Source organism: Macaca thibetana, chromosome 4, assembly GCF_024542745.1.
Source record: "Macaca thibetana thibetana isolate TM-01 chromosome 4, ASM2454274v1, whole genome shotgun sequence".
Taxonomy (NCBI): Eukaryota; Metazoa; Chordata; class Mammalia; order Primates; family Cercopithecidae; genus Macaca; species Macaca thibetana.
The window spans coordinates 13,297,713-13,321,856 of record NC_065581.1 but is presented as its reverse complement, the minus strand read 5'-3'; the positions used below and the strand labels follow the sequence as shown (position 1 = coordinate 13,321,856).

The following is a 24,144-nucleotide window of genomic DNA, read 5'->3' as shown; positions in this document are numbered from 1 at the left end:
TTTGCGTCCCTCCCCAAAGGCAAGGGACAGTGGCTGACGCCTTTGCTCTTCTCGTTCAGATGGTCTTCCATTTATTCCCACACACCCGGGGCGGGGAGGAAAGTAGCAAAAGCAAAACTCGGGTCCTGCACGCAGGCAGCTTAAGTATGGCCCTAGGGCTCGGGTCTCCCCTAGGTAGGAACCTCGAGGGCCGGAGACGGCAGTGCAACCCAGGCACGCGCCTTCGGACGGCCGGAGTAAATGGTCGCGAGATTTTGCAGGGTAGCAAGGGCCCGGGTGCCTAGGGTGGGAGAAACTACACAAGCCTGGAGGCGAGTCTAGCCCTTTATCCCGTCGGGTTTCACCAACGAAACCCCGAGCTTCCCGGAGTGAGGGTGGAGCTTCCTGCGCGCGCCCTCTGCGCATGCGCCGGCCCAGTGCCCGCCTCTCGACCTGGAGTTGATGTCACATCCGGCGGCGGCGGCGGCGGCGGCGGTGCTGAGTTTTGTCTCCCGGGCCGTCGGGGCGCGCACGGGTGTCCCAGGTGTTCCGCCATCTCCCTCCTTCCCGCAGGACTCGCCCCTCCTGGCCCTGGGCTCCAACGGTGCCCGCCTGCCCGGCGGTCAGTCAGCGCACAGGGCACGGCTTCCTCTGCTTCTCCGGACCACTTAGTCTCAACCCGGGCGTGTTTCCACTTCTAGAGGTGAAGCATCCATCAGAGAGAGAATGGGACCTGGGGTCTTGGACCACGGTGTTTTTACTTTTCCCATCAGGTGGACGCGCATGGGCAGGAGATTTTATTTGCAATGTTTCCTCCTAGAGGATGCCTTTGTCATTGTAGTGCAATCTAAGAATGGGTGTCCTTAGACAACAGGGACCGACCGAATCGTCATGCAACTGTTTGGATGCCTTAAAAAAAAATAAATCCCCACACTCATTACGCGTTTTATGCTGCTGACTTTTTTATTTTTAAGACATTTGCTCCCGAAAGCTCAGAGCCATTTAGCATTTCATTTACTAAACGAATCCTAATCTTTCCTGTGACTGCATCAGTTCAGAGGATATCTTTTCAATAAGGAAGGAAGCCCTCCCCTGCTCACTGGGGACGTCTCAGGATGTTTAAACCTGAAGATTTACTCTTGTGCACAGAGCCTGGAAGCATTTGCGTGAGGCAGTGCCGTGCTTTTTTGGGAAATGCATCACATCTTTTCTGTTCTTGAAACGCCAAATCTAACTTGGTCTTTTTTTGGATGAGTTACCTCCAGTATTATGAAGGTTACTATGAAGGAACCTGAGACCACTGAACTTTTTGAGTTCTTGCGATAGATTTTAAATGGTTTTTCTGGCTTCAACTCTGACTTTAGGATCACTGTCAATCGGCTACATTCTTTACTCTCTTCTCCTTATAATTTAATGCAATTTATCTGTTGTAAGTTTTGAGTTTTGATAGTTACACTTAATAGAATTGTGTTTAAAAGAAAAGTGAGGAACTCGTGGCTTTTTACTTTTATATAACTTAATTTTTCATTTTGCAAAATGCCCATTTAAAAAAACAACTAAGCTAAAAAAGGAAATTAAAATCATCTGGAATCCTACTACCTAAAGATAACCATTGCTAACATTTTGGAATAGAGTGTTAATTTTTAAAATACATGAAATTTGTAAAAAACAAATCATAGTGTATACTGTTGGAGTATAGTTTTTTTTGACATATCTTGCCTGGCTTCCATTTCACTTATTTTTTTTTCTTTGCACATTTATAATAACTACAGAATGTTCTATTGTGCTAGGCATTCATAGGTATAGTGGGAAACCTAGTGCATAAACCTTGTGCCATCTATTTTAGCAGCTCAGAGAACTTTTAACGTATATCTTGGTTTTTGGCCAAGATGCATAGGTGGATGGTTGTAGAACTGAGTAAAAGGAAATCTTTAATATTGGGTCCTATGCAAGGGTACATCAGATTTATTGAAAAGGTGGAGAACATCATTGAAAATTATTCTAATTCTTGACTCATTGTTTCTACATTCACTTTTCTCCTTCGTCTCTCTCTCTTTCTGTGTCTCCTCCAAGAATGAAATATGACTGATGACTCTCAGAGAAACTTTCGTTCAGTATATTATGAGAAAGTGGGGTTTCGTGGAGTTGAAGAAAAGAAATCATTAGAAATTCTCCTAAAAGATGACCGTCTGGGTGAGTGCTTTTTAAAATTAATCTCATTGGTTCTCAGTCATTCCACATGTTCTGAAGTAAGTATTTTCTTAAAAGACATCCAGAAGCATTGGTTGCTTGTTGTATTTTTTAGTGATGTGTTGAAGCAGAATGGTGTATTTTGAGAAAAGTTATAGATTTTTCAAATTTATATTTCACTGAGGGTCAGAAGTTTTTGAAAGGTTTCTTAAGAAAGTCGTTAATATTTTTTCTTTAATTGAACCTATATGTATTATCTAGGTAAATTTGCAATAACTCTGGTCATGATTTTTTTCTTCTTTTTTTTGAGACCGAGTCTGACTCTGTTGCCCAGGCTGTAGTGCAGTGGTGCGATCTGGGCTCACTGCAACCTACGCTTCCTGGGTTCAAGCGATTCTCCTGCCTCAGCCTCCTAAGTAGCTGGGACTACAGGCATGCGCCACCATTCCTAGCTATTTTTTGTGTTTTTAGTAGAGACAGTCACCATGTTGGCCAGGCTGGTCTCAAACTCCTGACCTCAAGTGATCCACCCACCTCGACCTCCCAAAGTGCTGGGATTACAGGCATTAGTTACCACGCTCAGCCCATGATTTTCTTCTATGGAAATACTAAGAGTGCATTGTATATTGACATTTTAGTTTATTTTAAGCCAATCTGAATAAGGTCTGTTGTTGACTAAAGTAAAATAAACTGAACCATATTTAAAGATAATACTTTATTTGCATAGAGTACTTTTAAAGTTTCTGAAACACTTCTCACCTTATCTTTGATCTTCAACTGTACAGTCTTTGCTTTAGTATGTCTGGTATTCTCCTTTGATAAGTAGAAGAATTGAGGGTCAGGGAACTAACTGTAATTTACTGGAAAATGTAGGGTTTTGAAGGTGGACTGCACCACTTACTAGCTGTGTTAGTTTGATCAAATCATTTAACTGCTTTGAACTTCAGTTTCTGCATTTTTAGAACAAGAACTACCTAACAGGCTTGCAATGTGAATTAAATGAAATAACCCTGTAATTAATAACTACCACTGTTATAGGGAATGTAGTAATATATGCAAAATGCATCTCCAATGCTGTAAAATGCAAATTGTTTTTATTTTTATTATTATTTTTTAAGACAGCGTCTCACTCTGTTGCCCAGGCTGGAGTGCAGTGGCATGATCTTGGCTCACTACAACTTCTGCCTCCTGGGTTCAGGTGATTCTTCTGTCTCAGCCTCCTGACTAGCTGGGACTACAGGTGTGTGCCACCATACCTGGCCGATTTTCGTATTTTTAGTAGAGATGGTGTTTCGCCATGTTGGCCAGGCTGGTCCCAAACTCCTGACCTCTAGTGATTTGCCCGCCTCAGCCTCCCAAAGTGCTGAGATTACAGGTGTGAGCCACTGCGCCTGGCCGCAAATTGTTTTTAAATAACTTAGTTGGCAGAAGTCTTGGGCTAGAAATCAGACTAGTATTACTTCTTCTAAACTTACTGACCATATGGTAGACATCCCCTGAAGAAATGTCTTAACTATTCTTTCAGTTTTAAAAAATGAAATGTGCTTTGACATACTGTGATCAGCATGAAAAGCTTCTAACAATTGTTTTCTTCTTCCTCTAGATACAGAGAAACTTTGTACTTTTAGTCAGAGGTTCCCTCTCCCGTCCATGTACCGTGCGTTGGTATGGAAGGTGCTTCTAGGTATGAGACCCAGGAGTTGGAAGATTTATCTTCAAAAATATTGAATAATGGGATCATTTGCTATCTTATCAGTCAGAAAAAGGAAAATTTGTTTAGGCCTTTTATTGAATGTTGGATCTTCCCCAGGAGGTTCAATTACCGCTCATTATTTTCTGTTCTATTAATGATACTGTAGAAGAGAAAATAGTGTATGTTTCTGAGACAAGATCTGGGAAGAGCACTGGACTAGGAGAAATGATAATTGGTTTAGGCTTTGCTATCAGCTGGGTAACCTGGAGGAAGGCGACCCCTCTGGGACTCATTTTTTGCATCTATAAACTGAGGCTTTTGAGCTAAATTACTCCTAGTTTTTAGCTCTAAATTTGTAATGTTTTGTGATTCTCAGCTATAGAGGTATAACTTCCTAATGAGTCAAAGAGGAATTGGAGACTTAATACTCCCTAGAAGTGTGAATGACTAAATTCCAGCGGTGTGAGTGGCTGAATGAGAAGGAAAACTGATCTTACTTAGTTTCTATGGAGGAAAACATGAATTAAGTGCCATGAGTAACTGGCAGCATCCCTTCTGAGCCCAAGATTTTCTTTCCCCTACCATTGCTGAGCTTGCTGGAGCATATAATTCCTATCCATTACCATCCTCCTTTTCTTTCATTAAAAAAAAGTATTTTTGGCTGGGTGCAGTGGCTCACACCTGTAATCCCAGCACTCTGGGAGGCCAAGGAGGGCAGATCACGAGGTCAGGAGATTGAGACCGTCCTGACCAACATGGTGAAATCCCCTTTCTACTAAAAATACAAAAAATGAGCTGGGTGTGGTGGCATGCGCCTGTAGTACCAGCTACTTGGGTGGCTGAGGCAGGAGAATCTCTTGAAGCCAGGAGGTGAAGGTTGCAGTGAGACAAGATGGCACCGCTGCACTCCAGCCTGGGAACAGAGCGAGACTCCGTCTCCAAACAAAACAAAACAAAACAAAACCAAAAACAAAAAACAAAACTTACAGTTTGTTAACTGTAACATAGTGGTGAGGACTAAATTCCTTGAAGAATATAAACTATGATTGCTCCTTATTGGGCATCCCTGTGTGCCTATCAGTAGGCTGAGTCATTTACACAGATTGTACAGAGTAATCCTAGAATCCCCTGTGAGGTATTGGTATCCTAATTTTGCAGGTGGGGAAAAAGACTCTCTGAGGCTAAATAACTTGCCTAAGGCATTATAGCCTGTAAATGGCAGAGCTAGGATTTGAGCTTACGTTTGTGAAACTCATTTGAAGGTAAGATAGATTGTGATTCTCCTGCCTCAGTCTCCCAAGTAGCTGGGACTACAGGTGCGCACTACCATGCCCGGCTAATTTTTTGTATTTTGGTAGAGATGGGGTTTCACCATGTTGCCCAGGCTGGTCACGAACTCCTGAGCTCAGGCAGTCCATCCGCCTTGGCCTCCCAAAGTGCTGGGATTACAGGCATGAGCCACCGCACCCAGCCCACCTTCCTTTATCATGTCATAGTTATTTTTTGAGGAAAAGGCACTGGAAGTTTAGAGCCTGCCGCGCTGTGTAGGACACAGCCTGACTCTTTCTAGCCCAGAGTTTTGATTATTTAGGGATCTTTACTTCAAATGCCTACTTCCTGATACTATTTTAGTTAAATATCAGAAAGAGGGTTTTTAGGACCAGCTCTTAGAATACAGGTTTAAGGGTTAACGTGCTGCCTCTACAAGTGTGATGAGGATTTGGTCACAGCTGTTTAATCTGTATTAATCGAGATGTAGGAGACTCTTTAGCATGTTCCCTTGGCTTTTCTGGAAGCCTGGCTCACAGTCTCATAGCAATGATGAGTTACAGATTTATTTCAGGGAAAAGAACATTTAAGCAAGTCTTTTTTCTAACATTAACATGGTATCATATTAGCTACTATTGTTTTTGTTTTCTGGGGTATTCTTTAGAATACTAAACCTGTGGCATTTTGCACCAAAGAGGGATTCATAGTCAAATGTACTAGCTCACACTTACACTAGCTTAGTGTTTGCCGAGTACTCTCCTGAATGCTTTGTGTATATTGATCTGTTTATTCATCTCAACAACTGTATGATATTAGGTATTGTTATTCCCGTTTCTCAGATGGGGAAGCTAAGACATAGGGAGATAAAGCGATTGCTAGAGCTCACCACCCAGCCAGTTAATTGTAGAGCTGGAATTTAAACCCAGCAACTTTGATCCAGAGTCTGTGCTTCTGTGGAGCCTCATTAAGTTTAATGAGGCTCGAGTAAATAAAATGTTTTTTTGTTTTGTTTTGTTTTCTTTGAGACAGGGTCTTACTCTGTTTCCCAGGCTGGAGTGCAGTGGTACGATCACAGCTCACTATGGCCTTGACTTCCCAGGCTCAGGTGATCCTCCCACGTCAGCCTCCTGAGTAGCTGGGACTACAGGCATGTGCCACCGGACCTGGCTAATTTTTCTGTAGAGACAGGGTTTCTCAGATACCTTCACTCAGTTGCCCAGGCTGGTCTCAAACTCCTGGGCTCAAGTGATCTGCCTGCCTTGGCCTCTCAAACTGCTGGGATTATAGGCATGAGCCACCATACCTGGCCTAAAATGTTTTTCTTTATGGCAAAACTTAGAGCCATGAAAATTCATTGTCACCATTTCCCAAATCTGTTTGACGGTGGCGTTTTGTTTTCTCTTGGGGTTAGCATTCTGTGGAGAAGCATTTGGTGAATGCTTATCCCGTTTCCTGCCTCTGACAGATGGGGAAACAAATGCCCAGAAAGACAAACACATTTGAGAGTCCTAGTATTATCCAGTCTGAGTCTAGAACCCAGATGGCTGGCCTGTCTAGTGGTCTTTCCACTGTGTTTTCTCAGAGCCGTTTGTTTGTAAAAAAGATATGACACCATGTTTAAATGGGTTAATGAGCTTAATGTGTCATAGAAATGTCATGTAAGGTGACCTCACCAATGAAGGTTAAGGTCTTTTGTGACCTGGAGGATAGGATACTTAGTGAGCAAGTTTTAACTGTTGGGGAAGATAAGAATTCAATGGGCTGTTGGTGGTTCTGAGATGTAGGGGTCAAGTACAAAGACTAGGGTGAGACCCTCTGGGAGCTAAAGGCAGCCTGAGGCTGCCATAAATTAAATTAAACCATTGTTATGATTGATGTGGTTGTTAATCTTGAATGTATGCGGCACACTTATTCAAGGGCTTTGCCAGTGTTCTTATATCAATGATGCCTCAGCATTCAAACATTGATAATATTTCACATTTAAGATTGTTTTATAGTGAGAATTTCTAAAAGAGATTCTATATGGTACTTAAATATCTGTGTGAATTCTAGCCTAACCGTGTTGGGTCGCTTCTCACAGCATCCTCTTTCATAGATGAGGGATTTGGAGTGATGGCTCAGTATTTTGTCCTTTTTTCGTTTTTTTCGTTTTTCCTATTCTCTCCAGGAATCCTGCCTCCACACCATGAGTCCCATGCCAAGGTGATGATGTATCGTAAGGAGCAGTACTCGGATGTCCTTCATGCCCTGAAAGTCGTTCGCTTTGTTAGTGATGCCACACCTCAGGCTGAAGTCTGTCTCCGCATGTATCAGCTGGAGTCTGGGAAGTTACCTCGAAGTCCCTCTTTTCCACTGGTTAGTGGTCGCTTTTGTTGGACACTAAACTCAACTCTAGACTGTTCCATCTTGCCAGCCTTTGATTACATCATGCTTTGCCTTAAAACCTTTCGGTGGCTCCCTATTGTTATTGGTATAAAAGTGACACATCTTTACTTGGCATTCATGGCCATGCATATTCTGACCCAACCTTCCTTTTTTTTGTTTTTTTAAAATACGTTTTATTTTTAAGTAATTTCAAACTTCTAGAAAAGTTGAAAGAATACTACCAAGAATTTGCATATACCCTTTACTCAGATTCTCCAGTTGTTAACATTATGTGCATCTGTTTTGCTTTGTCATTTTAAGACGTATTTTTTAAACACATTTTTTTTTTCCTAAATCATTTGAGAATAAGATGCAGACAGGGTTCCCTACTACCTCAAATTCCTTCAGTGTACACTTCCTAAAGACAGGACACCCCTGTAGATAGCCATAGTACAGTCCTCAAAACTAAGACGTTAACATTGATACAATAGTAACATCTCATCTACCAACTCCATTTGAATTTGACCAATAATGCCTTCACAAATAAGCAAACAGTCAAAGTTCTGGGTGAGGATTGGATCCTGGTTTAGGCTTTGCACTGGGTAATCATGTTGCTTTAGTCTTCTTTGACTTGGGACAGTTCTGTCTTGTTTTAATCTTTCATGGCTTGGACATTTTTCAAGGACATAATCAGATGCTTTGAAGAAAGCCCCTCAATTTAGGTTTGTCTGGTGCTCCCTCCTGATTAGATTCAGGCTATTCATTTTTGGTGGGGATACCAGGTGGGTGATGCTATCTCCTTTTCTGTGACTCTTATCAGGAGACACATAGTGTGGATTTGCCCCATAAGAGGTAGTGTTAACTTGGATCACTTGGGGAGGGTGGTGCCTGCTGGAGTTTTCCACTGGAAATTGTTTATTTTTCCCTTTTTAATTACTGTTTCTCTTTGTGGGGAGACACTTGAAAACCGCTATGTAAGTATCCTATTCCTTATTGAACTTTTGCTCATGAGTATTCTCACTTGACTATTTCTAAAAAAGTTTTATTTTTTAACTTTTAAAATAATGTTGGATGTAGAAAAAAGTTGCAAAAATAGTAAAGTGTTCTCAAATACCTTCTCCCAGTGTCCTCAAAAATGTTACATCTCATACAACCATAATGTAATGATCAAAACCAGAGAGTCACAATACTGGGAGCTACTCTGTAGGCCTCATTGGGATTTTGCTGATGTCCCACTGATGCTCTTCTTCTGATCCAAGATCCAGTTCCAGATCACACATTACATTTAGCTGCCACGTCTTAGTCTTTAATCTGGACATTTTTTTTTTTTTTTGAGACGGAGTTTTGAACTCCCGACCTCAGGTGAGTCACCCGCCTTGGCCTCCCAAAGTACTGGGATTACAGGCGTGAGCCACTGTGCCCGGCCTGGAACAGTTCTTCGGTCTTTGTCTTTCATGACCTTGACACTTTTGAAGAGTCCTGGCCAGTAGAGCATTTCTCAGTTTGGGTTTGTCTCATGTTTCTCCATGATTAAACTCTGGTCATGCATTATTGGCAGGAATACTACAGAAGTATGAGACTCATTACTGTTGCTGCTAACTGTGATCACTTGGGTAAGATGGTGTCTGTGGAGTTTCTCCACTATAAGGTTACTATTTTCCTCTTTGTAATTAATAAGTAACTGTGGGGAAGTACTTTGAGACTTGTAAATAGCCATCCACTAATGGTTCTTATTCTTGCCTGAGCCAGTTTTTACCATGCTGGTTGCCAAATGGTGATCTAACTCCCTCATTCTTTTTGCATGTATTAGTTGGCATTCTTCTCTAAGGAAGAGTTTTCCCTTCTCCTTCTTTATTTCTATCAGTATGAAATTGAAGTGTTATTTGTTTGGCTAAAACAGTGAATTGTTCAAATGGATTTGCTGGAACACTCCTATTTTACAAAATTTATTTTTATTGCATAGCTTATATTTTTTGAAGTTAATGATGGGGTATCCATGGACAAACCTTAGAGCTAATAAAGATCATTTGTATTTATTATGTTTATCAAGAGAGAGAAGGTCCCTAAAAAATAATTGGAATAATTTAAGCAATCATCTTTAAATGTCACTTATTGGCAAAGGGAAGTTGATAGTACTACACAAGTTCTTAAATTACATATCAAATTAAATTAGATCATCTGTTAGTTCAAGGAACTGAGATGACAGGGTATAGGTTCCCCCTCACCGCTACTCAGCTTGTCTGTGTTCCAAGCTGAGACACCTTTACTGCAGCCTCAGGCAGACACGCTTCTGAGTGAGTGTTTTGGACTCTGCCACCCCACGTCTCCCCAGTCATGGTCCTCATTGTGTTAGTCTGTTTTTGGTTGCTTATAACAGAATACCTGAAATTGGATAATTTATTTTAAAAAGAAATTTATTTCTTACAATTCTAGAAGCTGGGAAGTCCAGGATTCAGGGGCTACATCTGGTGAGGGCCTTCTTGCTGATGAGGACTCTCTGCAGGGTCCTGAGGTGGCACAGGTTATCGCATGGCGAGGGGGCTGAACGTGCCAACATGCTCACCCAGGACTCTCTTCTTCTTAGGAAGCCACCAGTCCCATTCCTGTGATAACCCGTTAATCTCTGAATTGACCCACTGATGAGGGCGGAGCCCTCATGATCCAGTCACCTCTTAAAGGCCCCACTTCTCGATACTGCCACATTGGGGATTAAATTTCAACGTAAATTTTGGAGCGGACAGATGTTTGAACCATAGCACCTACTTAGCGCCCACTCTGCCTCATTTTTTAATTCATTAATAAGAGGGTGCAGCAGTGCTCGGCACAGGGCCAGGAAGGATGACCTGGGTCCTCTTCTCTTGACCTGTCAAAGGTCAGGAGCAGTCAGTGATATGCCACCTTTGTGGGTGCCAAGCACAGTGCACAGAACTGCACGGGAGTCCAAGAAAGCAGATTTTTCCTTTCCCTTTTCTTCCTACTTATTTTCCATTCTCCTCTGACACATTAATAAAATGCTTAGAGAAAATTTATTCCCTATGATTTAAATCCTGTTTTTCTTGACATTTTATAGAATGTTAACAAGTTGAAAGAAGGGCTTAGAATGAAATAATACATTAAAATGACAATTTTGATTTAAGTTGGTACTTTTTAGGGGAAACTGTGATACTTCTTAGTTTCTTTTTAACATTAAAATCCTTCAGCTATTAAATCCTAGATGAAAATGTAAAGCTTTTTGTATACGATATGGTGTTTGAAAACAGAAGAGGTTTTCAAATAAGGTCCCAGTTTTTCTAAGATCTCTCTGTTGAAATTTCCCTGAGAGTTTACTTTCGCATTCTGAGTATTGACACAAGGTTTGAGAAATGCCATTTTTTGATTCCCAAAATTCTGATTCTAGGAACATTTTAACTTTTTTACTGCTTAAGATGGAACAAAATTCTGAAGGTATGCGTGAATGCTTTGAAATAAAGCAAATGCTTTATTAGTCTTTTTTGGAGCTCTTCAGTATTTGCAAATTACTGTGCTGAAAAATGTCTCCAGTTACTGATGGTGCCGTTTGCTACACCCTTTTCAAAGACATTCTCACCTAGTACTGAGGATATTTTTGGGTGGAGAGAGTCAGTGACTTGCTTATCATTTATGTTGACTCTGTGAGGGGCTTAATGTTAGAAGCTGGAGCATCTCTGTACACTCAGCCTGAAACCTGGTCATTCATAAGCAGCACTGACCCTGTAGTTACTCATCCTTTTCTCCCCCTTGCTCCCCTCTTCAGGGATGGACTCTGTGCTTTTTGATCCCGCTTTGATTTATTAATGTAGCCTTTTCAAAATTTAGGGAGCAAGGTTTCATTTTTTATTAAAGAAACATGTATTCCTCTCTTTCACTGCCTTCCTCTTGAGATGTATTATTAATCTTTCAGGAGCCAGAAGATGAAGTATTTCTTGCTATAGCTAAAGCCATGGAGGAAATGGTGGAAGACAGCGTCGACTGTTACTGGATCACCCGACGCTTTGTGAACCAATTAAATACCAAGTACCGGGATTCTTTACCCCAGTTGGTGAGGACTTTTTTTTTTTTAGGCTATTGGAGAGTGAACAATGGTATTGGGGGTCTTCAGGGAGTGCTCTTACCTCCTGAGGCTGCTACAATTATGAATAACCCTTTACAGTAGGACTCAGCAAGTGTTTTCTGTAAAAGGCCATATAATCTAAATATTTCCAGCTTGGTGGGCCAGATGGTCTCTATTGTAACCACTCAACTCTGCTGTTGTTGCACAAAAGCAACCTTAGACAATGCATAAAATAATGTTCCTGGCTGGATTTGCCCTGCTGCAGGCCATAGGTGGCCAGTCCTGCTCTATAGTATTCCTTATTCTGGTCTATTAATCCGCTGGTCTAGAGTAATCATCTGTATAAGTTAAGGTTTTCATTTGGCTGCATATAATGGGAAGCCCAAATACCAGAAGCTAAGAATCCAGGCAGTGCAGAGCTGGTGCTGCAGAACCACAGTATGGAGAGGGCTGCAGACTCCTGCCATTCTGCTCCAGTATTCGTAGGCATGATCTTTCCCCTCCTGCTCACAAGGTGGCTCTTGGACCAGTGGCCATGACATTTGTGTTCTGGACAGAAGGAAAGGAAAGGCAAAGGTAAACACAAAGGAATAAGAGGGACAGGCCAGCCAAGTCTGTGGCCCATTAGGCTTTCTCTCTGCATGTACAGCTGACCTTTGAGTAGTGGAGGGTTAAGAGAACTGACCCAACCCCAGCATAGTTGATACTCTGCATATAACTTTTGACTCCCCCAAAACCTAACTACTAATAACTTGCTGTTGACTGGAGCCTTACTGATAACATCGACTGTCATTTAACACATATTTTGTACACATATTTTGTTTCCGTTTGTGTTTTTTTAAGATGGAGTCTCATGCTGTCGCCCAGGCTGGAGTGCAATGGCGTGATCTCGGCTCACTGCAACCTCTGCCTCCTGGGTTCAAATGATTCTCCTGCCTTAGCCTGCCAAGTAACTGGGATTACAGGTGTCTGCCACCACGCCTGGCTAATTTTTGTATCTTTTTTAGTAGAGACAGGATTTCATCATGTTGGTCAGGCTGGTCTCGAACTCCTGACCTCAAGTGATCCGCCCACCTTGGCCTCCCAAAGGGCTGGGATTTACAGGCATGAGCCACCACACCCAGCCACATGTTTTGTTATATGTGTATTCACTATATTCCTGTGATGAAGTAAGCTAGAGAAAAGAAAATGTGAAGAAAATCCTAAGGAAAATGAAATATATTTTCTATTTATGAAGCGGAAGTGGGTCATCACAAAGTCTTCATTCTCTTTGTCTTCACGTAGAGTAGGCTGAGCGGGAGGAGGGAGAGTAGGATGGTCTTGCTGTCTCAGGGGTTGGCAAAAGTGGAAAAAAATCCATGTGTAAGGGGACCTTTGCAATTCAAACCTGTGTTGCTCAAGGGTCAACTATATGTTAGTGACGAGGACTGTGTCACTTGGCTGCCTTGTCTACAGTAGAGGCTGGGAAAGGTGTTCTTTTTTAAAAAAAGCCGTGTGATCTCCTACTAAAACAGGGGCTCTGTGAGTGACATAGAAGGAGCACATGGGAGTGTGGCAGGCACGAGCTGTTTCTGTCATAGCCTTGCTTGGGAAGGCGGAGCACTGAATGGTGCTTGCTGCATCGCACAAGCTAGTCTTCCTTTGCCATTTTCTTTTTTTTTTTCTAGTTTTTTTTCTCTTATTTATCTCATTTATAAAAATAAATCTGTTTATCTTAAATCATTGGGTTATTTCTTTTTAAAATTCTACTGAAAGTGGTAACTGTGGTATAGGGTGAAAGACCAGATGCGGGGCAGTGATGATGGTTGAATGGGCATTGAGGATCACTGCAGTTAATTGTTAATAAGGCAATGTGCAAGACTCTTCAGCTTCTGAGAACACTTACAAGAGCAGTTTTTATATATTTCAACTAAGCAAAATTTGATTTTTAAGAGTTTGAAATTTGATCCACTTTGTTGATTTCAGTAAAAATAATTTAAGCATGGAAATGGAGCTTATGTAAATATATCGGTTGCCTAATTAAGTGAGGAGGTCTCAGTTTTATCATACCATGATCTAATTAGCTTTTCTTATTTAATATTTGAGTAAGTCAGTAGCATTTTGATAGTTTATGCTATTCTTTAAAAATTCATCCTTTATTTTTCGTAACATAAGCAGTGAATGCATTCTCAAAAGAAATTAAGCAATTCAGATGAATCCATATTTCCCTAGACCTGGACTAACCACCCGATCCCTGCAATTGCCCACTTCCCCTTCTAAGAGGTAAACATTTGTCATTAGCTTTTGTGTATTATTCAAGATTCTCTTATGTGCATGTATATATGATTTTTCTTTTTCTTTTTTTTTTTTTTGAGTTGGAGTCTAGCTCTGTCACCAAGGCAGGAGTGCAGTGGTGTGATCTCGGCTCACGGGTTCACGCCATTCTCTTGCCTCAGCCTCCCGAGTAGCAGGCTCCCGCCACCACGCCTGGCTAATTTTTTGTATTTTTTTTTTTTTTTTTTTTTTTTTTTGAGACGGAGTCTCGCTTTGTCACCCAGGCTGGAGTGCAGTGGCGCGATCTCGGCTCACTGCAAGCTCCGCCTCCCGGGTTCCCGCCATTCTCCTGCCTCAGCCTCCCGAGTAGCTGGGACTACAGGCGCCCGCCACCACGCCCGGCTAATTTTTTGTATTTTTAGTAGAGACGGGGTTTCACTGGGTTAGCCAGGATGGTCTCGATCTCCTGACCTCGTGATCCGCCCGCCTTGGCCTCCCAAAGTGCTGGGATTATTCACATTAAGTAGTATACTGTTAATATGGCCCTATGGTTCTATTTTTGTTTTTAACTTACTGCCTTGGAGAACTTTCCAAGGCAGTATAGACAAATCACTAGTTTTCAGTCCTGACTTCCTATTAGTACCACCTGGGAGCTTTTAAAAATTATCATCACTGGCCGGGCGTGGTGGCTCACACCTGTAATCCCAGCACTTTGGGAGGCCAAGGCGGGCGGATCACAAGGTCAGGAGATCGAGACCACGGTGAAACCCCATCTCTACTAAAAATACAAAAAATTAGCCAGGCGAGGTGGTGAGCGCCTATAGTCCCAGCTACTCGGGAGGCTGAGGCAGGAGAATGGCGTAAACCCGGGAGGCGGAGCTTGCAGTGAGCTGAGATCCGGCCACTGCACTCCAGCCTGGGGAACAGAGCGAGACTCCGTCTCAAAAAAAAAAAAAAAAAATTACCATCACCTTTCCTCTACCTAGACAAGTGAAATCTGAATCTCTAAAGGTAGGGCCCTGGAATTCTAAATTCTTAAAAGCTCCAGGCAATTCTGCAGTGTAGTTAAAGATTGGAAGGCATTCGTTAAGAACCACCTATTAAAAAATATTTACTCCTAGCATTTCCTGTTACGAATTTCCCGTATTTAAACATAAGAGATCCATGCTGAGAGTAAGCATGCCCTTGTACAGGCTCCCTGTGTGTACGCGTATCTCTTTAGGCTTGGTACCTATGAGCAGAAGCAGATGCTCAAGCGGAGGGGAGACATATGTAAAATCTATTCATTAATTTTTGTCATATTTAAAATTTAAACTGCCTGACTGCTCATCCAAAGACCATATCAATTTATGCTCCCACCAAACAGATGATGAGATTTCCCATTTTCCACCCCATTGCCAATATGTGATAGTATCAATGTCTTACATTTTTCTCCACCTGATGGTGAAATGGTATCTCATTTTAATTTACCTGTCCTCAGTTTCTAGTGAAGTTGAGTATGTTTGCATATTGCTATTGTTTTGTTGACATTTTTCTTTGTAAGAGTTATTGGTATATAGTCACTCTCTGTAGGGGATTAGTTCTAGGACTCCTTGAAATAGTAAAATTCATGGATGTTCAAGTCCCTTACATAAAATGGCATAGTATTTGCATGTAACCTACACATCTCTTCTTGTATACTTTAAATCTAGATTACTTATAATACGTAATGCAATGTAAATGCTATGTAAATTGTTATACTGTATTATTTAGGGAATAATGACAAAAAAATCTTTGTCTGGTACAGACACAACTATCCATTTTTTATTTCCCAAATATTTTTGGCCCATGGTTGGTTGAGTCCATGGATACGAGGGTTGACTATACCCTGGATATTTATCCTTATCCCTTATGTTTGTTGAAAATACTTTCTGTTTGTTGTACAAAATTTTAGGTTTTGATACAATGAGACTGGTCAGCATTTTTTTTTTTTTTTTTTGCTTTTTTGTGTCTTACTGGTTAATTAACCCTTTCCAACCCCAAGATTAAATATATATATATATATATATATATATATTTTTTTTTTTTTTTTTTTCTCTCCCTTTTTTTTTTTTTTCTAAGATGGAGTCTTGCTCTGTCACCCAGGCTGGAGTGCAGTGGTATGATCTCGGCTCACTGCATCCTCCGCCTCTTGGGTTCAAGGGATTCTCCTGCCTCAGCCTCCTGAGTAGCTGGGACTATAGGCACGTGTGTGGCACCATGCCTGGCTAATTTTAAGAGACAGGATTTCCCTATCTTGGCCAGGCTGGTCTCAAACTCCTGACCTCAGGTGATCCACCCCCTCTCGGCCTCCCAAAGTGCTGAGATTACAGGCGTAAGCCACTGCACCCAGCCTGTTTTTTCCTAACTTTTAAAAATGCTTAAACATTTTAAATTTAGCTCTTTGTCAGGGATTTATCTTTCTGATTGGCATCAGACACATATTGGATTTCACTCTTACACTCACCTGCAACACCACTACTTCTACCAACACGTCACTCCTCCTCCTCTTCTTCTCCCCTCTGGTTTATGTGTTACTGAGAATGTACTTCATATCAGGCAGTGCTGAATTTATATTGTTAGTGAGCTGCTTCATTCAAGCATATTATCTTTGTTTTTACAGATGAGGAAACTGAAGCACAGAGAAGTTAAGTAAGACCAAGGTCTCAGTTAGTAAGCAGTAGAACAGCACTTACACTGTGAATTTGTCAGTTCATCCTTTTTCCACAGATTTGAAATGCCACCTTATCAGATACTGGATTTCCATATATATTTCCATATGTGTGTATATATATGTGTGTGTGTGTGTGTATATATATGTACATACATATATACATACATATATACACACACACACATATATATATTTATGTCTCTTTCTGGACTCCTTTTTATTCCATTGAGTTATTTGTCTATTCCTGGGCCAATATCACATGATTTATTTAGTACAACTTTCTAGCGTATTTTGATAGCTGTTAAGGAAAGTCTGTTATTGTTGCTCTTTTTAAAAAATGTCTTGGCTATTCTTGAACTTGCCTTTTTCTTTTCAGAAATGAATTTTAGAATCAGCAAGATACTTCATGTCCCTTAAACCTTAGTTTCCTCATCTTTAAAAATGGGGCTTCTTTTAGTGTATGCATTACAGTGTCTAGCACGTAGTTTTAAGTAGTTATGAAGTTTTAAAAAAAGTCATCCAGAATGTATAAAAAACTTAAATTTCCTTTGTCTCGCTTGCTGTTTGATTTAGGCATTAAGTGATTTGCTTAAACTTTTCTCTCTAGTGAAACCATCTTTAGTCTATCTTATAACACACAGTTTAGGTTGCTGCTTAGTTCTATGGAAATGTGTGTATGGTGGACAATGATAGGCTCAGAAGAACATAAGGATACCCCTGAGTGATGATGTGTTTATTCTACCATACTATTCTGATTCCGAGGATTGCATCATAGCCTCTCTCCTTACAAACTTTTCATATTGAATTCTGCTTTTTTTGACAAGGTCTCTCTTTGTCAAGGAGAATAGAGGCCAACTTCAATTGTGTGGCATGGAAGGTTCCTATTAAACCATCTCAAACTTAATTGTGTTAATCATTAACGTAAGTGATCTTTGTTTTATTGCTATAGACACAGTTTTTTAAAGCTCTGCTAAAGAGGTTTTTTTTATATTCACTATTAGCAACTTCTTACTAAGTTTGATATAAATTCCTCTCAGAGTGATTAAGTACCTATTTTTGTCACGTTTTTCCTTCTGTTGATGATGTGTATTTATTGTCTTCATAAAGTAAGAATATGGGGGTCATAGAAATACTGAAAGTAACCTAAATGTTTAGAAGTAAAACATAATTATGGTTATAATAAATTACATCTATCTATTATAAATCACATCTATGGTATCTGTCATTTGCTAAGTATGAAAAAGGTCAGGCAATATAAATATTAGCTCCTTCCATTAAAAAACATATATACACGTATGTATTTGAATTCACCTTCTTTCTTAGATGAAGCAGTAGCATACAGTACACATTCTTCCCATCTTGTTCTTTTTACCTGCTATATGCTGGAGATCATGCCATATTAGTAGACAGAGATACTCCTCATTCCTGTCATGATTTCATACTACTGTCCTGTGTACATTCTTACACAATATTCTTTTTTTTTTTTTTTTTTGAGACGGAGTCTCACTCTGTCACCTAGGCTGAAGTGCAGTGGTGTAATCTCGGCTCACTGCAACCTCTGCCTCCCAGGTTCAAGTGATTCTCCTGCCTCAGCCTCCCAAGTAGCTGGAATCACTGGCACATGCCACCACGGCCAGCTAATTTTTGTATTTTTAGTAGAGACGGGGTTTTACCATGTTGGCCAGGCTGGTCTCGAACTCCTGACCTCAAGTGATCCACCCACCTCAGCCTCCCAAAGTGCTAGGATTACAGGCATGAGCCACCACGCCCAGCCTACACAATATTCTCAGGTTAGTATATTCATACTGTTCTATTGTGAATGTAGTTTATTCAACCCGTCTTTTATTGTTGGCTGTTTGGGATGTTTTCAGTCTTTTGCTGTTATACACAGTGTTACTGGTAAATAGACTTGTGCATGCAGCTTCTCATGTGCTTGCTAGTGTATTGAGTTGGATTCCCTAAAAATAGATCGGCTGGATCAAAGGGTAAATGCATATATTGCTTTGCTAAATATTGCCAAATTCCCCTTCATAGAGCTCATGGTCTTTTGCATCCTCAAAACCAGTAGATTGTTTCCCTACAGCCTTGCCAACATGGTATGTCATTAGTCTTGAATTTTTGCCATTCTGATAGGTAGGAAGTGATACTTCAGTGGAATTTTATATTGCGTTTATTCTGTTGTAAGTAGGTTGAGCATGTTTTTATATGGGTAAGAGGCAGGTGCATTTTTTTTTTTCCTATAGAGTTCTTGACTTTTTTCCTTCTCCACTTTAAAAAGCTCTCTTTTGGTAGGGATATTAACCCTTTAAGATTATTCATTAACCTGGGAAAATGTCCACAATTTGTTGAGTGCAAACAGAAAAATACTAAATCATGTATTCAGTGTGAGTTCAACTAATAAAAGAAAGAGAAGTGTGTCTGTATGTATGCAGGATAGATGCACTATAACCTAAGTATTACCAGTAGTTATCATTGGGAGTGTGATTATACTTGATGTCTATATGCTCTTTATTCTTTCATATAGTTTCAAGATTTCTTATAATAGGCTATAATAAACCAGGAAAAAGTTTAAAAAATTAATTAGATATTGGCAAAAAGATGTACATTGAGCAATTGTTAAGATGTCGATTGATGTATTCACAACTTTATATTAATTCACGGTATTGATTTGCTCACTCAACAGTTATATATTGAGTGCTTACCATGCCAAGTGATGTGCTAGGTACTGAAGAACCAGCAGTGAACAAAACAGATACAGTACCTTCCCCCTGTGAGCTTATTGTCTGATAAAGGAAAAAGGCAATACATAGTTTTAAAATGTTCACACATCTCCATCTTGTCTATTATTTGTACTGACTTTTGGATGAAATTTTCTTTCCTCTGAGACATAATATATAACTCTGTGTGTGTGTTTTCAACCGAGTCACTTTGCAAAACCAACCACAATTCCTTGTTTGGGAAGTTGTCTGCAGTGTTATTGAGAAACTCTAGGAACTGTTGGGTAGTATAGGGAGGTTGGATAAACAGGAAAAAGAGATATCCTGAAAAAGAAAGGGGAAAGCTGGACCAGATATTATGATATGGGCCTCTCTTTGCCTGGCTAACTCCTGTCCATTCTTCAGAGGTCAGCTCAAATGTCACCTCTCCTGAGAAACTGCTTCTGCTTCCTACAGCCCAGGTTAGGATTTTCTCCTGGATGTACCCAACATCTTGTGCTTGTTCCCATCATAGCATCACAGTATTACAGTGTATTGTAGTTACCTCTTTACTTGTATGTCTCAAGCTGTAAGCTCCTTGAAGGCAGGGATTTTCTCTTACCTTTCACTTTATTCATTGTATGAAGTGCAGTCTCTGACTATAGTGGACCTTGTAAAGGTGATGAATTTCCTCCTTGACAGAAGCAGAGAGTTATAGATATTGAGTAAAATAAACGTTTACATTTGCTTAAGTGATGCGGGCTCTGGTTGTACTCCTGCAGATAGTGAGTGTGGACTTTAGGGTTTGACTCTTAGACCCCTTCTCAGCCAGTGGACCCTAAATATAGCAGCCAACCTAAATATAGCAGCCAATGCAAGATGGATTTGGTCAGGTTTGGGGAGCTGGCTTTATTAGCTCTCCAGTCCTCTAGTGTTGGCTGCCACCTGGCCTCATGAGACAGAGGCTACCAAGTGGAATCCAGGTGCTTTGTTCCCTCTGAGTTATCCCTTGAATTCTAAGAAATCTTAGTCACATTTGTGTTGAATACAGAGTTCACCCTCTGGACATCCCTGTTGTGGGAGCCTGCTTGGCACTGGTGCACAGTGGTGCTCAATCCAGGGCAGTGTATGGATGGTTGGTGACTGGTCAGCCCCTTCTCATCAGCATCACTTTTTGTCTTATTCTTCCTAGTGCCCTCTCCCCACTCCAATCCCACTCTATTTCTTTGGTTTCACCTTTCCTCTTTCCCCCTTTTTTCCTTAGTATATAATCTGCTGCTCGTTAGACCAGCCAGTAATATAATGGGCCTTCCTTAGCTCCTCAGAACAATTGGATTTTGCTTTGGACTTTTGCCTTAGGTTGTTGAATCTGGCTAGTGAGGTTAGTATTAGGGTGACCAACCATTCCATTTTGCCTGGGACCGCCCCTGTTTTAGCACTGAAAGAGCCCTGTGTCCTGGGAAACTCCTCAGTCTTGCATGGTTTGTTACTTTAGTTAGGGCTGACCTAGGAAACTGCTGTGTCACAAGTGACTTGGATAATTCTGAAGTTTTGTTTTCTAATACTTCCTTGAATTCAGCATGTAATTTTTTTTTCCATCAGAGACTATAATATCAGATGATGCTATGACACAGGAAATGAATCATCTCTGTTCTTGCTTAATCTTTAGCCAAAAGCGTTTGAACAATACTTGAATCTGGAAGATGGCAGACTGCTGACTCATCTGAAGATGTGTTGCGCGGCACCCAAACTTCCTTATGATCTCTGGTTCAAGAGGTGCTTTGCGGGATGTTTGCCCGAATCCAGTTTACAGAGGCAAGTATGTCTTTCAAAGACATATTGAAGGCTTGGCATTAGAGCAGAGTTCTGGCCTTTCATGCGGTCATCCCTCAGAGTATAAATTTGCTTTAGAACGATACAGTAATTTGAAGCTCAGTCCTCCAGCAGCTACCATAACAGCACATGATTATGCTTATTCTTGAATATATAGTTAGAAAAATTGAGGGCCCTCAGTGCGTTAGATGCCGTGAAATAGTCACACCTAAAATGGTCTCCACCAGTTTATATAAGCGTCAGCTCCTCTTTTCCAGAAATGTGACAAATCCTCCTCTAGCAGAAATCTGAGTATTAGTTTCATCATGGTATCTTTAAAGAAGCTGAAGGCAGTCAAAGATTTGAGACTCAAACCAAGTTCTTCCAGTCAGTTTCAGACATGTCTGGGTATTTCGGAGTCCAGGTGCCACCCATTAAGACTTTGTGATGTAGTAGAACAGTAACTCTTAAAATAAGTTATGGCACTGAATAGTGCAGTACACAGAGAACATTATAAGATAATATGTAACTAAGTATATCAAGTAGAATACCAACTTTTAGGAGTTATGGGAATGATCAGAATTATTATTTTAGAGTGGTTATAGATCAGTAACTGGCTCCTTAAGCCCTTAGAGAAGTTTAAGGAGTCTGTCCCCAGAATCACTGGCAATGAAACTGAATTTATCTCATTTCATGTACATCTTTTGTTGTCCCTTAGTAGGCTATAATTATAGCATTACGGAATATTAGCAGAATATATACCATTAGTTTAGGATTTTGTTTTTCTTCCTCAAAAATGTCAGGTTCACAACATGAGGGAGTATGATTTTGGTGGATACCTAGTGGAGCAGTAATTTTTAGTGAACTTCCCTTTTTCCTTCTAGTGCTGATTGTATCTAGAATAGATTTCAAATGGCTTCTGTATTTTGTTCTTGTTTTGATGATTATTTCATAAAAGTTGTTCTTTGAAACTTTTACATAAAATTGGAGCAATTTGATTTTATTTTGTAATTTGAGATGTCTAGGCTAAGCATATTCTCAAACTCATGTAATTTGATTATATCTCCTTATTTTTGTAGGGTTTGGGATAAAGTTGTGAGTGGATCCTGTAAGATCCTAGTTTTTGTAGCTGTCGAAATTTTATTAACCTTTAAAATAAAAGTTATGGCACTGAACAGTGCAGAGAAGATAACAAAGTTTCTGGAAAATGTAAGTGTGCTTTGATTTGATTTTGAATCTGGAAATGAAGTTATCTTAGCAAGTCAGATTTTCCTACTACATTAGATTATTTCAGAGAAATAATAATTAGATTATTTCAGAGAAATAATACCTTAGGCTGTTTCAGAGAATAATTATAATAATGATTATTTTAGAGAAATTATTTAAGAGAAATAATAATTTGATTTGATTTTGAATCTAGAAATGAAGTCACCTTAGCAAGTCAGATTTTCCTGTTACATTAGATTATTCCAGAGAAATCATACAGTATATTTTTACATTATAAGAAACATTTTTCCCTGAAAAAGTTTGGCCTAAAGTTGGCCTGAGGATTAGTTTGCATCCTGTCTTTGGGAGATGATGGTCTGAGACCATCTTGTGAATGTGTCCACTTAGAACCAGAGTCTCATCCTCCATGTGACTATCATCAGTCATGTCAGAAAAAGGAAAAGGTGAGATCTGTCATTTTACAATGAGTAATTTTTGTCAGTTCAAAAGGGATTCTGTATTTTGGAGGATTTTGTAAGCCATTTCATTTCTGTTACTGTCTCTGGTGTAATCCCAGTTGGGTTTATTAATATACAGTATTAACCTGGCATATTGCTGAAAAAGGCAATGGTAATGAAATTAACTTTTCCCTCCCTATGTATCTTGGAATACCCTTTACCAGGCAAGAAATAGGATTAAAGAGACTTGTGCCTGAATGATTTTCACAGAATCACAAATCTATTCATTTTTAAAATAGTATGAACATTTGAATAATGGCCTGGTAAATTATAATAAAGTACTGAGTCAATATGTGTTGAATAAACGAATAATCATCATTATAACCAGAAGTGGCTAACAGTGCCAGGCCTGTGCTAAGTGTTTTCCATGGGTTATCTCATGTCATAGTGTGAACAGCTCTGCGAAGTCGGGCTATCATTTCCCCCATTTTAGAGATGGGGATTTGAAACCCAGGTAGCTTAGGTAACCCGCCTGGGGATGCACAGTTAGTGAGCAGTGCAGGATTTGAACCCAGGCAGGCTGACATTGGAGCCCTTTCGTGTCCTCAGGTAGCATGTGATACAGCCTTTTATGCTGTCACTTTCTGAAAAACAGTGAAAACTCCCATGGTAGTGAATTTTATGCCACAGCGAATGAGGGAAGACACTGAAGTTGTCAACACTACAATTTCACAAAGACTGGTTTGCTTGTCCACAGATTCCCCAGGACAGCTCAGACGCGATCGTGAGCAAGGCCATTGACTTGTGGCACAAACACTGTGGAACCCCGGTCCATTCAAGCTGAACGCACCTGCTGGTTGTGGACCGTCTGCCAGGCCCACCCTGAGCGTTGTGTTCTTGGCATGTGATCTGGGAAACTGATTGAATAATACACTTTTCTTGCTCTGGTGCTCACAGTGGTTTTTTTTTTTCCCCCAATAAAATTATTTAATTGAAATGCCTGGTGTTGCTGTGTTGGGGAGCAGCATCTTGCAGTGACATAGAAATGTAAAGTTCATCTCTGAATAGCATTTCAAAAGGGTTGTTAGAAAATAGCTCCCCGATTTTAAAGTGGTTTAGTCAGGGCGAGTGGGTGTGTTAACCAGCAGTGCGTAAGTAAGCTTGCCCTGCCTCTAATTGGCACCAAGCTAGTTACTTTTAAGGTCTATTTCTAGAATAAGAGTGACTTCCTTTTGTTGACACCTCAGATTTGGCTTTTGTTGATGCAGTACGTGTTTAAATATAAGCCAACTGCCTTCTGAGGCTTCATCTTGCTAAGCAGGCTTTAAAAAATTCCTTACTCTTTTTTCTCTTTGGGCCAGTTGGAATGAAACCATTATTGAACAAAACGTGTTTGAATTGCTCCTAGGAGCAAGTACTTGTTGGATATTTTGCTGCACTCCTGTTTTACTTGATGGGGCGTT

At 40.4% G+C, this 24,144-nt stretch overlaps 1 protein-coding gene across 3 annotated transcripts; it reads left to right on the top strand.

Annotated features, from left to right (window-relative positions):
• The first annotated feature begins 434 nt into the window (after positions 1 to 434).
• On the top strand, positions 435 to 23,678 carry TBC1D7 (TBC1 domain family member 7). Of its 3 annotated transcripts, none has more exons than XM_050789331.1 (8): positions 435 to 682; positions 2,053 to 2,172; positions 3,773 to 3,853; positions 7,299 to 7,486; positions 11,415 to 11,552; positions 20,875 to 21,020; positions 22,097 to 22,226; positions 23,439 to 23,678. In XM_050789331.1, the coding sequence occupies exons 2-8, from the start codon at positions 2,061 to 2,063 to the stop codon at positions 23,523 to 23,525; spliced, it is 882 nt and encodes a 293-aa protein (XP_050645288.1). In that variant the 5' UTR covers positions 435 to 682; positions 2,053 to 2,060; the 3' UTR covers positions 23,526 to 23,678. The 3 variants fall into 3 exon arrangements, with proteins under 3 accessions (XP_050645288.1, XP_050645290.1, XP_050645289.1); XM_050789332.1 differs by lacking the exon at positions 435 to 682 and adding an exon at positions 693 to 1,408; XM_050789333.1 differs by lacking the exon at positions 3,773 to 3,853.
• Positions 23,679 to 24,144: the final 466 nt, after the last annotated feature.

Excerpts from the sequence above, each read along its gene's own strand:
- TBC1D7 (XM_050789331.1), top strand. The coding sequence starts at position 2,061 with ATGACTGATGACTCTCAGAGAAACTTTCGTTCAGTATATTATGAGAAA. Across the intron at positions 2,173-3,772 it reads CCTAAAAGATGACCGTCTGG|ATACAGAGAAACTTTGTACT; the intron begins GTGAGTGCTTTT and ends TTCTTCCTCTAG. Across the intron at positions 11,553-20,874 it reads GGGATTCTTTACCCCAGTTG|CCAAAAGCGTTTGAACAATA; the intron begins GTGAGGACTTTT and ends CTTAATCTTTAG.